Source organism: Gracilinanus agilis, chromosome 2 (genome assembly GCF_016433145.1).
Source record: "Gracilinanus agilis isolate LMUSP501 chromosome 2, AgileGrace, whole genome shotgun sequence".
NCBI classification, from domain to species: Eukaryota; Metazoa; Chordata; class Mammalia; order Didelphimorphia; family Didelphidae; genus Gracilinanus; species Gracilinanus agilis.
The window spans coordinates 522,953,227-522,969,777 of record NC_058131.1 but is presented as its reverse complement, the minus strand read 5'-3'; the positions used below and the strand labels follow the sequence as shown (position 1 = coordinate 522,969,777).

The 16,551-nt window shown below is 36.1% G+C and overlaps 2 protein-coding genes across 3 annotated transcripts in view; both read left to right on the top strand.

The window, feature by feature from the left end:
- BLOC1S6 (biogenesis of lysosomal organelles complex 1 subunit 6) overlaps positions 1–16,551 on the top strand; it is a 73,303-nt gene that overhangs the window by 10,611 nt on the left and 46,141 nt on the right. The window contains exons 3-5 of one of the 2 annotated variants that reach the window (XM_044665069.1): positions 673–760; positions 5,037–5,123; positions 5,844–5,993. In XM_044665069.1, the coding sequence (XP_044521004.1) occupies positions 673–760; positions 5,037–5,123; positions 5,844–5,963 (295 nt within the window). In that variant the 3' untranslated portion in view covers positions 5,964–5,993. Of the gene's footprint in view, positions 1–672; positions 761–5,036; positions 5,124–5,843; positions 6,293–16,551 lie in introns of those variants that run through there. The other variant, XM_044665068.1, reaches the window with a different exon arrangement.
- SQOR (sulfide quinone oxidoreductase) overlaps positions 5,938–16,551 on the top strand; it is an 87,711-nt gene continuing 77,097 nt past the window's right edge. The window contains exon 1 of the mRNA XM_044665067.1: positions 5,938–5,993. The gene's annotated coding sequence lies outside the window, so the exon portion shown is untranslated. The remainder of the gene's footprint in view (positions 5,994–16,551) is intronic.

The window sequence follows — 16,551 nt, the reverse complement described above, 5'->3', positions numbered from 1 at the left end:
TTCCAAGGCAGAAGAGCGGTAAGGGCTAGGCAATGGGGGTTAAGTGACTTGGCCAGGGTCACATAGCTAGGAAGTGTCTTGAGGCCAGTTTTGAAACTAGGACCTCCTGTCTCTAGGCCTGACTCTCAATCCACTGAGCCACCCAACTGCCCCCCACTGAGCCACCCAGCTGCCCCTGTGCAACTTCTTTTAATTTCATATTTTTCCATATGTAAATAGGAAATTTCCCTATATTTGCCTTCATAAGATGTTGTATTAACAGGAAGTGTGTAAAGCACTTAATCTTGATGAAAGAGGCTCAGAAATACCATTTCTTTTTGATTCCGAGGGAATGGAGAGAAACTAATGATGCACTAACTTTAAATTCTTAAATTGTCTATTATGGGGTCTGAAAACTACAGTTAGGCATTGACTGTCACCTGCTTTCTGTTTTTATTTTTTTCAAAACCCTGACCTAGCTTCCCTCTTGTTTTTTTATTGACAAAATGAACCTAGAAATGATTAAATTCTCTCCAGACTTGTTCTCATACTCTTACAGCTTCGTTCCAAGCTCATAGCATTAAATTTGAAACTACTTGAAAATTGAACTGTTAAATTAATATAGAATTTTAGGCAATTTTATTTTAATCCAGGACATGTAAATCTCATCTTAGCTATTTGCTTTTGTTTCAGACAGAACCAAGTGGTACTACTAGATACATTAGAGCAAGAGATTTCAAAATTCAAAGAATGCCATTCTATTTTGGATATTAATGCTTTGGTAAGTGCTCTTTGAATGTGTTTTAATAATGTTATATTTTAATGTTAGCTGAATCAGTTTTTCCAGCCTAGCATTGCTTAAATGCATTCACCAAATTTTTCTCTATCTTTAAAAAATTCAAAAATGGGATTTTCACAAAACTCTTAAATGAGAACATAATCTGACAAAGTAGCTTTCAAAATATTAATATTGTCAGAGAATAAAATTTCTTTGGAAGCTTAAAAGTAGATATTTCTAACAATTAGGGGTATCTGAGGAGATAATGAGTTTTCCTTGGAGGTATTAAAAGAAAAAAGAATTATCTCTGTCAAATGTGTCATACATAGTGTAGTTATTTTTCCAGTATGTGGTTGGACTAGATGGTTCTTGAGGTCTGTTTTCAAACTGAAATTCCAAGATTCTGTGAAGAACAACTTATTTTTGAGAGGGTAGAATAAATCTGTTTGTTTACTCTCAGTAAGAGAGAACTTGGGGGATGAGAGGAGAGTGATTTGTTGTTATCTTTTCTCCACCCAGGAAGGAAAGACCATATAAAGTAGGTGTTCTAAAAGTCTTATTTCCATTTTAGCTTTAATAACTTTAATAATTTAAGATGGCACTCTAAAGCTTTTAGAACGCCTATTATAAAATCTAGCTGTTGGTTCTATCTTTCAATACATGTGGACAGTCAAATTTTATACCAAAAGAATTATATATTTTTGGAAGGAGGAACTATTAAGGAACCTGTGTTTGCCTTTTTGCCACCTGTAGAAGAAAGTTCCATGGAGATTTGACTGTAGTGTCCATAAAAGTATAATATGGTAGTGATTACACATTCCTGAATCAATAGTTTAAAAGTTACTTTAGACCTAGAAAAAAGGTACCTCTAAACTTATTAACATAAAATATAACATAATGATGGCATAAATCATTGAACCAGGAGTTAGAAGACTAGAAATATAGCTCAGGGTCATCTAGTACTTACCTATAACTTTGGACAAATTATTAATCCTCTCTGGACTTCAGTTTCTTCATCTAATAAATGAAAGGTTGAACTTAGTGGTTTTTTAGAGCCCTTCCAACTCAAAAATTTCATGACACAGTGTAATAACTATAGTAGGTTTCATAGAAGAAAAGATACGGAACTAGTCAAGTCTGACTAATGATAATAGTTTCAGGAATTTAAGAAGAAGAATGAGTGAGAGTACCTCATGTAGAGACTCCTTTTTGGGTGGGTTCCAGTGTTTTCATGCCCTTCCAACTCTTAAAAGTTGCTAATTCTTTTATTTAAAGCCTACCTTCTCAGATATAGTTCATATTATTCTCCCTTTATGCACTCTTGTGTTCCAGCCAAATTCTCCAACCTTGGCATCCCATCTCTGCATCTTTGTGCTAGCTATCCTCACCTACAATGCATTTCTTTACCTCTTCTTGAAAGGATTTTACTTTAGATTCTGTGAAGGCTCAGCTCAGCTCAGTTCAAGTGCTACTTCCTACTTATTTGTAGTGATTTTTCATATTCCCTTATATTTACCTATCAGTATATATATATATGTTTTCCTGATTTCCCACCTTTCCAATAGCCACTTGGAATAGAGTTCTTGGAGGGCAGGGGTTGTCTTGTATCTTTGAATCCCTGGAACCTAGAGCAGTGCCTTGCGCCTAGTACGCACTTAATAAATTTTTGTTGAATTGAATTTTCACAAATTATTTAATTTAACTATTGGAGTTGACCCCTCACTCCCCACCCTCCCCCTGGCAAATTTGCTTTGAAATAAATTGTCTTTCTAAAGATATCTTACTTTCTGAAGTATGTTTACATAGGTTTCTTTAGTTGTATTCAGCAGACATTTGGTGCATAGTAGGCTGTCAGGATGTTTTATATTCCTTCCTACATGCAAACAGTAGATGTAATGAAGAGGCAGATACAATATAGTGCCCTGGTCCTGAAGGTATAGGATGTACTTCTCTTTCTGATTTTATTTTTGTTCAGAGGTTAATGTCACAACTTTACATATAATCTTCGTTGAGAAACAAGAAAAACCTTGGCTCTTAGCTGAGAACTGAAAGCTGGAGGGCTGAGTTCTGTTTATCTGCTCACAGAATTACAATATGTCATTAGTTTAATCTATATGGCCTGAAGAAAATCCCTTCTACAGTCTACCCAAGTGTTAGGAATTTTTCTCTCACATCCATCCTGAATATTTGTGTGATGCTTTGCTTCTGATTCTGCCCTGCAGGGCAAAGGAGAACAAAAGTCATTCTTCTACATGGCAGTCCTTCAAATACTTGAAGATAGCTATTGTGTCCAAATCTCTTCAGTTCTTGAGCAATCATTGGGGCATGATCATTATTCTGGGAGATGCTCCCTCTGGTTCATCAATGTCTTTCAAAAATGTAGCATCCAAAGCAAAACATTTATTCTATTTGTGGTCTGACCAAGGCAGGGTATATTGTGACAGTCACTTCCTTTGTTCCTTAATAGCATGCTTTTCTTAACATGGCCTGAGACTGCTTTAACTTTTTTGGTCACCATATCTGTGTGTGCACTTTAATACAGTAAACTTGCAGTTCCCTTGCTAGAACATACTAAATCTTTTTTAGATGAACTGTTGTCTAGGCAACCCTTCTGATCTAGTAATGAAAATTGGATATTTTCATTTTGAAACCAAGTAAGTGTAAGTCTCCATGCTTAGATTTTATATTCATTTTATTTATATTTTATATTCATTTTATTAGATTCAGACCATTGTTTTAGCTTATTGGAACATTTTTGTTTCTGTCATTTTGTGTTTGCTATCCCTCCTAATGATACATTTGCAATTTTGATAATTTTGCTATCCATGCAGTAATGTGTTCTGGAAATAGCATTGACTCTGATGTCAGAAATCTGCTTACTATCTATATGACACAGCAAATCACTTAAACCTTCTGGGTCTCAATTTCCTCATCTGTAAAATAAGTGGGTTGGACCAGAGGAGCTCTGAAGTTCCTTTAAGTTTTAAATCTGTAATCTTATTCCTTTATCCAAGTCATTAGTTAAAATATTAAATAATACTAGCTTCTCTACATACCTGGGACACTCCTTCAGAGACTTTTCTTCCAAGTTTACATTGAACCATTAATGTGTACTCTTGGGTATAGGTATACAAATAATATAAAACTTATAAGATCTGATTTGAATACAAGATTAGAAGACTAAAGTTGCCATTTCTGACTTTTTAGTTGGACTACTTTTTTGACTACCAATTCTTTCCTTTTCTTCTTTCTCCATTCTTTCTGAGGGAGAATTGTGTTTTTCTTTACCTAGACTTACATTACTTCTTATTTTTCCTTTAACTTGGGATCCTACTTTTTAGGAAATTCATGTATTCTAACATGCTGGAAACTATCCAGGAAGAAGCTTTTCTATGGGCACACTCAGCTTTTTGATTATACCTCAAGAATAATATTGGATCTAGGCAGAGGTAGGAAGGCCTACTCATATTCAGTACATCCTGGAGTTTCTTGGGTTATTGAACAGTGGGCAGTAAGACCAGGCAGCACTTATTCTAGGTTCATAACTTAGTTCTTATTTTTAGGCACATTTAAGTGCCTAATTTAATAGCCTTTGGGGCTCTTGACTTACAGCTAATGCAGTGGAGGCATGAATTTAAAAAGGTTTTGGCTTCTTCTGAATATAGTAGCAACTAATAGCACTTGGATGATCTTATTGCATAGTCCCATATAGGCTACCTATTTGTCAAGTGATTAATTGTTTAGCAGATTTAAATTTTTTTTTTTTAACCCTTACCTTCTGTCTTGGAGCCAATATTGTGTATTGGCTCCAAGGCAGAAGAGTGGTAAGGGTAGGCAATGGGGGTCAAGTGACTTGCCCAGGGTCACACAGCTGGGAAGTGTCTGAGGCCAGATTTGAACCTAGGCCTGGCTCTCAATCCCATCTCTAGGCCTAGCTCTCAATCCACTGAGCTACCCAGCTGCCCCCCAGATTTAAAATTTTTAAATGTTCCTTTTATTATGTAGTAAGGTATTCTTTTTATTGTATACCAGTGCCATCACTTTTCTCCCTCCTCCCACCCAAAGGATGTTAAAGTGTTGCATGTAGCTTTTAAATGTAATTTGTAGAGAGTAATTAAAGTATGAAGATAATGAATTATAAAATCAGTCAAATTTAGGAAGAATTATTCAGGATTTAGATCACAAATTTGTTCTATTTGTCTATTCCAAGATTTTTTTAAAAATATATATTCCAAGGAATTCTAAACTTTAATTATAATTTACCTTTTCCTGTTTTAAGTTTACAGAAGCTAAGTTCTATCACAACAAGTTAGTGAATATAAGAAAAGAGATGCTGATGCTTCATGAAAAGACCTCAAAATTAAAAGTGAGTTGAATAACTTTCTGATATATTTTAATTAGTTGAGAGGCTTAATGCTCTGTTTTCCTTTTTATTTGTTGATGGCTGCTAGAAATGAGCTTTTAGGTCCATAATCATCCTTCATATTTACATTTTGAAAGAACTGAAAGTGATAATTTATTTATGCAATATGTAATATTTATTGATGCTATTAATATATTTTTCAAAGGCAATAAGCACTTTTGGTATGAATTACTAGACACTTATATTAATAAGAGGATTTGATGGGTTTTAGAAGTCATCCCATTCTCTTATGTAGCTTCTAGGTATCCCCTTCAATTGAGACATGGAAAGCAACAAATTCTTTAGGGATCAAGAATCTTTAGAAGATATGGAAATTGGGATTTATTTAAGATTACATGAAGCAAACAAAAAAGATTACATGAAACAATTGAATTTATGCAAAAAATAAAGTCTAAATATGGAAAAGCAACATGGTATAGCCTGTGTGGGTAGCAGGAAAACCTGATTCATGTCATCAGATTTCTACTCTAACACATATTGTCTTGGTAACCTTGGACACTTCTCAGTGTTCAAGATGATTGGAGTTTCAAAGCAGGTGCTGACTTTTCTCTAGGAGTTTGTCAGGCAGATGAAGTCATAGACCCTGATCTCCTTTGCCTCCACTAAGGATATAAGTATATAAACCTTGGTATAGTTCTTGATTGTGTTTCTTTTCTGATTTAGAAGAGAGCTCTAAAACTCCAACAGAAGAGACAGAAAGAAGAGCTGGAGCGAGAACAGCAACGAGAAAAAGAATTTGAAAGAGAGAAACAGTTAACCGCTAAACCAGCGAAAAGGACATAAAAAAACCTACGCAACAATCATCTTGTCCATGTATATATGTTTATTTTTATATGTATATATGTATATGTGTGTACATACTGGTTTTTCCCTCCCCTGTTCCCACATTGTTTGGATTTAAGAGAGCTTGATTGGTGGAGTCAGTTTGATGTAGTGCCTTATGCCATTGTTCACAGTTCTATAATGTTTTGCACTCATCGAATTGCCATATCTTCATTCTAGCCACTTAGGGTGCCCAGTTTTTCATTAGTTATTAAAATGTAAATTGGATTTAATGTTACGTGATAATTAATTTTTTTCAATTTAGCTTTTCTTATACTTTTACAAATCAACTGGATTTTTGCCTTGATACATTTAATGATGAATGGTTTGATTTCATTCATTTGACAGGTATTCAAAGCACCTACTTTGTACAGTACCCTTAGGGTTAAAAAAAGTTAAGATCCCGTTACTGAACATGTACCAAAGTTAAATTGGATTCTCATTTTTTCCCAATGTCTTGCTCTTTTTTGAGCCTTCTAATGACTTTTGATTCTCTACCCCATGATTAAATTGAGGAGACCTCTTCCATTGATTTTATTAAGAAGAACTATAATGATGTCACCAGGCCAACTGCCTAACAATACACGCTGTTAACAAGAGGTGCTTTGTAGAAAGCCTATGTGAAAAATTTGACACAGGAAATAATGACATGATCTCAGTGGCGTCTTTGACATAAGAAAATGAGCAAAAGAGAAAGTTGTCTTTAGAGAACAGAGACCGTGTGGTCTTTCTTCTACTGTTTTCAGACTTTATGTCTTCAATGATGTCAATTTCTTATGTGCTTAATTGGATTACTTGATCTGTAAGCTGATATAGAGCTCCTGTGGTGTTCTATGATTCTTGACCCTTCTTCACTTGCACATTTATGATATTTAGTAACAATTTTTAAGCACTGCAATGATAATCAAGTAGATTGGGATTCTTAATCTGCATTTCTTAACTTGCTGATCTATTCTCTAGTGCATGGTGACTCCATGTCTCAGTGGTTACTTTTTCATTCTGTGCTTTGCTTCATTTATAAAATGAAAATGATGTGTTCAGCCTACCCATTTCATAGTGATGTAAAAGGATCAAAATAAGGTTGGTAAAGAAAGTACTTTGAGCTCTTTTAAGAAAGACACACACATTGGGAAACAGAGTTTTTTTCAGAAAATTTTTTAATATGCTGCAGGAAAATATTATGTGGGGGAAATTTTAGTTTCACTCTTTAAAATCCAGGGTGTGCATATCCCTCTTTTAATGTTAAGGGGTATTTGACAGTTGTCTAATCTCTATCATATAGGGAATGAACAGAAACGTAGGAAGGCATATAATTAGAATGTGTCTTTTCTAGTTCACATTACAATCTGCAGATATCTTTTTATTATGCTGGAATCTACCTCTGATCACATATCAGGCTAATACAAAAAGATAGTAAATAGTAAATACAAAAGGATACTAAAAAATAGATCGATTAAAAAAAACATTGTGGTTATTTTTCTTCTTGGATGAATAATCATCACATTATGCACCTACTTGACTTTAGACTTATGAATGTTAGTTTCACATGGCCAGATGCTGAAATCTATCTCCTGAAACTGCCTGGGCAGGATTTGGATAAATTAAAGGTTTGAAGGAACAATATCACAAAAATGTCTGTGTATAATTTGTTTTAATTTGGTAGAGTTTAGTGGTCTTAAATTTTTGAGCTAGTTTAAAATTATTACCTATTCCATTGTGTGATCAGTTCTTCTATCTCTTGCCTACTTTTTTTTAAAAAAGAAGTTTTAAGACAACTCTTAATAGAGATTAAATTATCTCGAGAATTCTGGGTTGTATAAGTTACTCATTTAATTAGCCATATTAAAGTAGATCATGTGTTTTGTATGTATAACAAGACACTTCAGTGCTTTAATTTTTTGCATTTCATAACTTAAGAGTAGCAAGTTGAAAAGCTGATATATAAGTACCAGCTATTTTTAGGTCAGACTGTAAATAAAAAATACAGTTACTTAGTAATTGAAACAAGCTTACAGATTTAGCTTTTTCAAAATTGAATATAGCTCTTAAAGTATACATAATATAAGTGTATAAGAAATTGAAAGTTACTAATAGAAATTCATTTTGTACTTTATTGAGCTCCAAACCAATAAATAAACAATATAGCTTAGTCTTTGGGATCTTTCCATATCCTACTTTAAAAAGAAATCATTACCTTTATTTTGAAACCGTATCATGTATTTACTGATTATTTTGCTTTAACTTGGGAAATTTTAAAAATATTGACTTCGTAGCAGGTCCTATGTAGTTTATACAGACATTGAATGTAATTCAAGTTGTGCAGATACTGAGGGTTTTTTTTGATGTTGTCAAAAGTTATTTCAGGTATACTTTGTTAGTCTGATTTTTAAGCTTATAAAACAGGTATTTTTTACATGTTTAATAAAAAGTGGCTTATGAAATTATTTGATGTCTTGTTTATTCAGTATACCAGTGGTTCCCCAAATTTTTTGGCCTACTGCCCCCTTTCCAGAAAAAATATTACTTAGCCCCCTGGAAATTAATTAGAAAATTTTTTAATAACAATTAATAGGAAAGATAAATGCATCTGTGGCCATCACTGCTCCCCTGGATCACTGTAGCACCCACCAGGGGGTGGTAGCACCCACTTTGGGAATCACTGCAATATACCAACAGCAACCCAACTGCTCACAAACAGCAGTTGTTCAGACAATATCTAATTTTCATATCCATACCACTCCTAGCTTTTCTCCATTTATCAGTCTTCCAAGAATATGTTTTACAAAACCATTCATGAAATATCTTTCAAGGTCATAGAATATTTTGTGAAACAAAATGGTTTAGGCTGCTACATCAATAGATTTTACAGCATTTGGGAACTTTTGAAGCTCTTCCATGTAGTCCTAAAATGCTGAATATGGAACCATTTGCTGTCCTATAAAGGATATCTTTAGTAATGAAAACTTTAGGTGGAAGTATTCATAGTGTACAGTGAGGGAAGTTTGGAAGATGTGGCAGAAATGATTCTTACCTTGTTCTGCACAGTTTGATGGTAAATATGATCAACCTGATGAATTTGTGATATGTTACCCATTCCTCAGACTAAATATATCCATGGTATATTTCAGGAAGCTTAGAATGCCCAAGTTTAGAGATAAAGTAAAGCTGAAATTGACTTGAACACCAGTATAGGGATTCTCATTATCCTAGACTTGAATTTTACTAGCCAATTGGAAGAGATATGCAAATGAATAGGCAGTGATGAGGTAAGCTTTTAACATCATAATCAAATATTTATTGAGCTGCTGTTATGTCTAAGACATTGTACTATATAGGTTCTGGGGGGATACAAAATGTTTAAGATGATATAAGAACTGGAGGTCTCCATCCTCTCCAAACTTAAATCTATTTGGGGAGACATGAAATGTATATGTGAAAACATAACTACAATGTAAGTACCAAATGAGTGGTATTACAGTGATAAAAGTTATAATTCTATATGTGAATTTGGAGATGTCTTAGGAAATTGTAATGCTATAGTCAGATCACTGCTTCCAGGTCTACTTCTGCCCTATCACTTAGCAAGTGGCAAAATGAACTCTTTGTGTTATTTTAGGTGGTGGAAGCATTTTCTGAGATCCAGGGATTAAAAACAGGCCCTGGGGGGAACTACTCTCCAATTGAGATATAGATGCTTGCCTTGAATTAGAAGCCGTATGTGCGATTTACGTTATAATCTTCAAGTTTGGGCAAACTAAATAAGCTGGGGGTTCAGTGCTGATGGAATGGGAGAGGCCATGAAGCAGTCCCAGCAGATGACTCTGGGAGACTTTTTAAATATGGGAAGGACTCTATTCTTGAACCAGGGCCTCAGAGTAAGCTGATTATAAATTTAGTAAATAGGTTGTACGAGGAGCATATCAGGCTCATAATAGATGACCTTTGCTGCCATCTGCTGACTTTAGTGTCTCTGCTATACTTGGAGTTTTTAATCTACTGTATTTGCAATCTGTAGTCTATTCTGGACACACAATGGGATTTTCATCATTCAGCAGCTTTGTTACTGAATTAAAAAAAAAAAACAAATCAGAAAAACAACCACCCAACTCTTTGTTTGAAATTATTACTTTTGAAGCATATGGAAATGTTTTTAAAACAAACTTTTGTGTAAACTTGAGCTTTTCTGTTTGATGTGCTAGAATTTAAATTCTCTTCATAAGCTTTCTTCTTAGCTGTCTGTTCATTCCACTAGTATTAACAAAATCTTTCATCATACTTGGGCTACATTTAACCTACATTCTTTTTTTTTTTTTTTAAACCCTCACCTTCCTTCTTGGAATCAATAGTGTGTTTTGGCTCCAAGGCAGAAGAGTGGTAAGGGTAGGCAATGGGGGTCAGGTGACTTGCCCAGGGTCACACGGCTGGGAAGTGTCTGAGGCCAGATTTGAACCTAGGACCTCCTGTCTCTAGGCCTGGCTCTCAATCCACTGAGCTACCCAGCTGCCCCCTAACCTACATTCTTCAAGGCTCTCTTGAACTACTTGACTTAGGCAGTTGACTCTAGAAGTGACCAGAACAAAAATGTCCCAGAAGTTACCAAGGCCTTGACTTGCCCTCAGGCTTAGTTTTATTATTATTTTATTTAGCTTCTATGCCTGGCTTCACTTGTATATGTGTATTTAACCTTGTTCCAGACCTCAGTTATTGTTTTTTATACTTGTTTTTATCTCAACCACTCCTTCCTTCCTTCCTTTCCCCTCTCTCTTTTCTTACCTTTTGTCTTAGAATTTATACTAAGTATCAATGAGAGAGCAGAAGAGCAACACAGGCTAGACAACTGTGGTTAAGTGACTTCCCCAAGGTCACACAGCTAGGAAGTTTCTGATCTCAAATTTGAACCTAAGACCTCTCATCTCCAGTCCTAGCTTTCTATTCACTGAGTAGCCACTTAGCTGCCCTTCTGCCATTACCTTCACACTCTCATCTCCTAGAACTATTCTGTACCTGATCTCCATGGTTAATACACCATCACAATTTGCTTCTCTATCTTGGACCTCGACTTTCAATTTTTAGATTATGATGTTGCTCCTCTATAATGCTGTGCACTGTAACCAGAGCCAAGCAATTACCCTGTCCCTTCTCCACCATCCAATACCTTTCACAAATTCTTTTTTAGGGGGCTGAAATAAAAAAAAACCCATTAATTATTATGTGAAGCTTTAATTTTAGCTAAGAGGTATGGCAATCATTTTAGAAAATGGCTGTTCCATTTAGAGTCAGCAAGCATCGAATTACAAAATTCCAAACTCAGTTGCTGGTCTTGATTCCTTTGGGTCTCTCCTACTTTTGCTAGGAATTGCAAGCCAAAGAAAGAGCCAGTAAAATTATGACACTGATAGCTACCATTCATATGGTGCATTTTTATGTTATAAACACAATTTATATACATCTAGTCCTAAGTCCTTTACTAGGTAGTTTTGGATCAACCATATTCCTCTACTGATCTGTATAAGGAGCTCCCATCAAGAAACAACTCTAGCAGAGCAGTTCAGCATCTCACCTGCTAAATTGAAAGCTGGTAGAATTGTATGGGTCACTGAGAGGTGAATTGATTGGTGTCCAGTGCCATATAACCACTATGTGACAAAGGCAGGCTTTGAACTCTGGTCTTCCTGACTCTGAGGCTGATTATTCACTATGCCATACTAAGGGAGGTAAATTATTTCAAGGTCATCCAGCCATTGAGTTGTCAGAGGAGACTCAAACCTAGCTCTTCCAAATCTAGTATTTTAAAAAAGTTGTTTATTTTAAAATATTTTTCCATGGTTACATCATTCATGATCTCTCCCTCCCCTCTTCCCTTCCCTCTCCCAGAGCTGATAAGCAATTCCACTGGGTTATACATGTATTATCACTTGATACCTATTTCCATATTACTCATTTTTCTAATAATCTTTTAAAACCAAAACCCCCAGTCATATACTCTATAAACAAGTGATCAATCATATGTTTTTCTTCTGTGTTTCTACTTTCCCAGTTCTTTCTCTTGATGTGATTAGCATTCTTTCTCATTAAGTCCTTTGGGATTGTCCTGGATCAATGCATTGCTACTACTAACAAAGTATTACATTTGATCATCCCACAATTCAGTTTCTGTGTACAATGTTTTGGTTCTGCTCATTTCCCTCCACATCAGTTCATGGAGGTCTTTCCAGGTCATATAAACTAAACCTCAAGCAGTTCATCATTCCTTATAGCACAATAATATTTCATCATCTTCATATACCACAATTTGTTCGGCCATTCCCCAATCGAGAGACACTCCCTCATTTTCCAATTTTTTGCCACCACAAAGAGCAAGGCCATGAATATTTTTGTACCACCCTTTTTAATTATCTCTTTGGGGCACAAACGTAATAGTGGTATTGCTGGATCAAAGGACATGCATTCTTTTAAAGCCTTTTGGGCACAGTTCCAAATTGCCTTCCAGAATGGTTGGATCAATTCACAACTCCACCAGCAATGCATTAGTGTCCTGATTTTGTCACAACCCTTCCAACATTTATTATTTTCCTTTACTGTCATATTGGCCAATCTGATAGGTGTGAGGTGGTACCCAAATTTGGTATTTGTACCAATCAACCACGAGCCATATTACCTTTGAGTCATAGGTAGTTACCTTGTCTTCATTAAAATTTTCAAAGGACTATCAACCAGATCATCATTAAAATGCACATTTTTCTAGGATACAGACATAGAGAAAAAGTCAGGTAGGGCTATATACTGTTTCATTCATCCATAAGATCAGATTTGTGAGTTATCAGATATTACGGATTTTGTGAGGCACAGAACAATTGATGAATATGATTAATTATGTAGTATTATATCCTTCTATTATAAAAGGCTAGGTGATACAATATGGACTATTAAAGAAGAGGATTACATCCAATACAGTCTTTTCAGAGAAAAAGGGCCAAGGGGATTTTCTATGTTATATTGCCATCTAGTGTCTTTGCTTCTTAGTACCTCTCTGAGGCTCTAACAATATAGCTTTCTTTTCCTTCTTCCCTTTATGCCTCAGCCATCATCACAATGCTAAGATGCTTCAGCAAGTTTTCTGTAAAGCCTGAACTTTACTTAAAATAGTATGTTTGAAAGAATTGTTTGGAATATATGGAAAAGTTTTCAAAAGTCTAATGTCTGAACCCCCATCAAATCATGTGCTCCTTCCTGACCCCCACAAACAAATCTAGAACCATTCCTCTTTTCAACTCTGACTTTTCACATCTTTGGGGGAACCTTTCCTGGTCCCTCCAGTTGCTAGTGTTCTCTTCCACTTGTTTGGACAGATGTTACATCCCTTCAGTAGAATGTAAGCTTCAGGGCAGGTTGTCTTGCCTTAAGTCTTGCCAACACTGTGTGTAGTGCCTTGTATACATGCATTATAGATTCTTTAGAAAGAGGAAGTCAGTGAAATTTCTTTTTTTCAACTCTTACCTTCTAGCTCAGAATCAATACTGTGGTAAGGGTTAGGCAATGGGGGTTAAGCGACTTGCCCAGAGTTGAACAGCTAGGAAGTGTCCGAGGCCAGATTTGAATCTGTAAGCCTGGCCAGTGAAATTTCTTGAGCAAAAGAGTGATAGTCAAATCTGTGTTTTCAGAATATCAATTTGAAGCCGGTTTTAGAGAATAGATTGAAGAGGAGAGAGAAACCAGAAGCAATGGCTTTTGAAAGCAGTTTTAAGAGAGTGGTAAATGCAGAAGCCAGTTTGCAATGAGTCAAATGAATGGCTACAGACACAGTGGATAGAAGGCTGGATCTGGAATCAGGAAGACCTGAGTTCAAATTTGGCCTCAGACACGTACCATGTGTGTGACCCTGGGCAAGTCATTTAAGCCTGTTTGTTTCAATTTATAAATGAGCTAGACAAAGAAGAGGCAAATCAGTCTAGTATCTTTGCAAGGAAAACTTCAAATGGGATCATGAAGAATTGGACATGTCTAAAGTGACTGAACAACAACAAATAAATGGAAGGTCAGGAAGCAGATAGAGGCACTGAATCTACAGACCAATGTAAGAAATTGGAAGAGATAATTTAAAAAATGGAGTAGTAACTGCTTAACGGATACTAAAGTGAAGGAAAATTAGAATTTAAGTAAGGAATCTTAAAGATGTAGCAGGTTCCACCTACTGTACATTTGATAGATGAGAAAACTGAGAGTCAGAGACTTTGTGACTTGTTCAAGATCATACAGCTAGTAAGAGCCAGGATTTGAACTCATGCTCCCTTACTCCAATTCCAAAGCCAATATCAAGGGGCAGAAATCTCAGATGGATTAGGGTCCCAGATCATATGAAATAATTATATAAGATTACTTCAGAATGTATCTCAGAACCATCAGTATTCTGATGTTTTAAATTTTAAATTTTAAAAATTAAAATTTTTTGTTTAATTTAAATAATAAATGATAAAGTAATAAAATTTAAATTTTTAAAAAGTTTTAAAAATTACTTCAGAATTTTAAATTTTTTATCTAATTTAAATAATAAAATGATAACATTTTAAATTTAAAAAATTTTTTAAAAATTACTACAGAATGTATCTCAGAACCAAACAGTATTCTGAAAATAGAAGTGTCCAATAAAGAGTAATTTAAAATTCAGTTCACTCAAGAACATCATTCAGTTTGAAAATCAGTTTTAAAGGTTAGGAAACAATGAATCAAGCTGCCAGAATTAGAGTTTGATTCTGCCCTAGCCTCAACTCTGTTGCATTTATTTCAGTTATCTTAGGAATCACCCATGACCGGTCAGACTAAGTCAACCAGAGGGCAACTCTGATTTGTGCCCTGAATGTAGCCTGTAGAGTAATCTAGGCTTTTTGAACTAGTGGATTGGTGAGGATCATCGGTGGTTGCTACTCCTGGAAACTCTCCCTGGTAGCTTGACATGAAATCTGTAGCTTTGTGGAGGTAACTGAAGACTGCTCAAAGGAACCGTTTCTAGGGAAAACTATTAAGCCAACAAACATTAATTAAGTAATCTATATGCAGTCCAAACTATGTGTTAAGTGCTGGAGATGAAAAAAGGCAAAACATCTGCTCTCAAGGAGCATACGTTCAAGAGGTGGAAATAAGGAGCAACAACTGTGTACATGCAAGATACTGGAATCAATCTCAAAAGGAAGAGACTGGGTGGAAGTGAAGATGGCAGAACTAGAAAGACCTCCCCCCAGAAGGTAGGATTTGAGCTGAATCTTGATGGAAATCTGTTCTCTCACTGCAGTTCTCTGCTGCTGCTGCTGGTAGTGGGGTGCCTTTTACTACTCTTTAACTGAGTTTCCTCCCCAGTTATCACAACAGCTATTTTATACTTTTTCTTCTCAGGATTTTTATTGCTCCCCCTCCATACTTTCAGTTGAAGGTCACTCATAATTAGGTAATCCCCCCATCTCCTCCTTATCTCACAACCTCTTGAAGTCTTCCTTTACTATTATCTTTTTTTTTAAATTTATTCTTCTTGACTCTTACCCATCCCATCCCAAAGCAATCCACTCTCTGGGTAGTCTTGATCTCGTCCCCTCCAGTCTCCCCTAATAGATTGTCACCATTTATTATCCACTCCCTCCAACTAATTATCTTCAGTCTCTTGATTCAGAGACAGAGGCAGAGAGACAGACCAGAGATACACACACACACACACACACACACACACACACACACACACACACACACACACACACAGATGGAGGCAGAGACAGAGGCAGATGGAGGCAGAGACAGAGGCAGATGGAGGCAGAGAGAGGGGAGAGAGACCAAGAGAGGAGACATACACACAAAGGGCAGAGAGACAGACAGACAGAGAGCACACAGAGAAGACAAATGACAGAGACACAGTGAGAGAGAGGACAGAAGAGAGATAGAGACAGAGAGGAGAGAGAAACCAGGATAGAGCCTTGGGGGTATATCCACATAAAGGGGTGAGACATGGGTGATGAACCTCCAAAAAAAAAGAGAAAAGGGGCATTGACAGATAAAGGGAACTGACAAAACAGTATCATGAAAACTTAGGGAAGAGAGGGGATGCAGAAAGGGAAGGCACTGTCAACAATGTCAAATGCCTCACAGAGGTCAACAAGGCTCACTTGGAGAAGAAACAGATGGATTTGGCAATAAAGAGATCATTGGTAACCAGGGAGAGAGAAGTCTCAGTGCAGTGTTGGGGATGGAAGACAGGCTGAAAGTGGAAACAGTTTTTTCTAGGATTTTTGGCTGTAAAAAGATGAAGAGCTGTGACACAACTCCAAGGGATAATGTTTAGATGAAGTTTTAGAGGATGACGGAGATCTGGCATGCTTGCAGGCAAGTGAGAAGGGGATAAGGAGGAATCGATCCAGGGAAGGCGGTGATGGCCACAGGTGCATTTGGGGGCAGTGAATAACTGTAAGGAGGCAGTGATAGTATGAGATAGGGGGCCCTAAGTAATATTTTTTCTGGAAAGGGGACGGAAGACCAAAAAAGTTTGGGAACCACTGAGATGGTGCAGTAG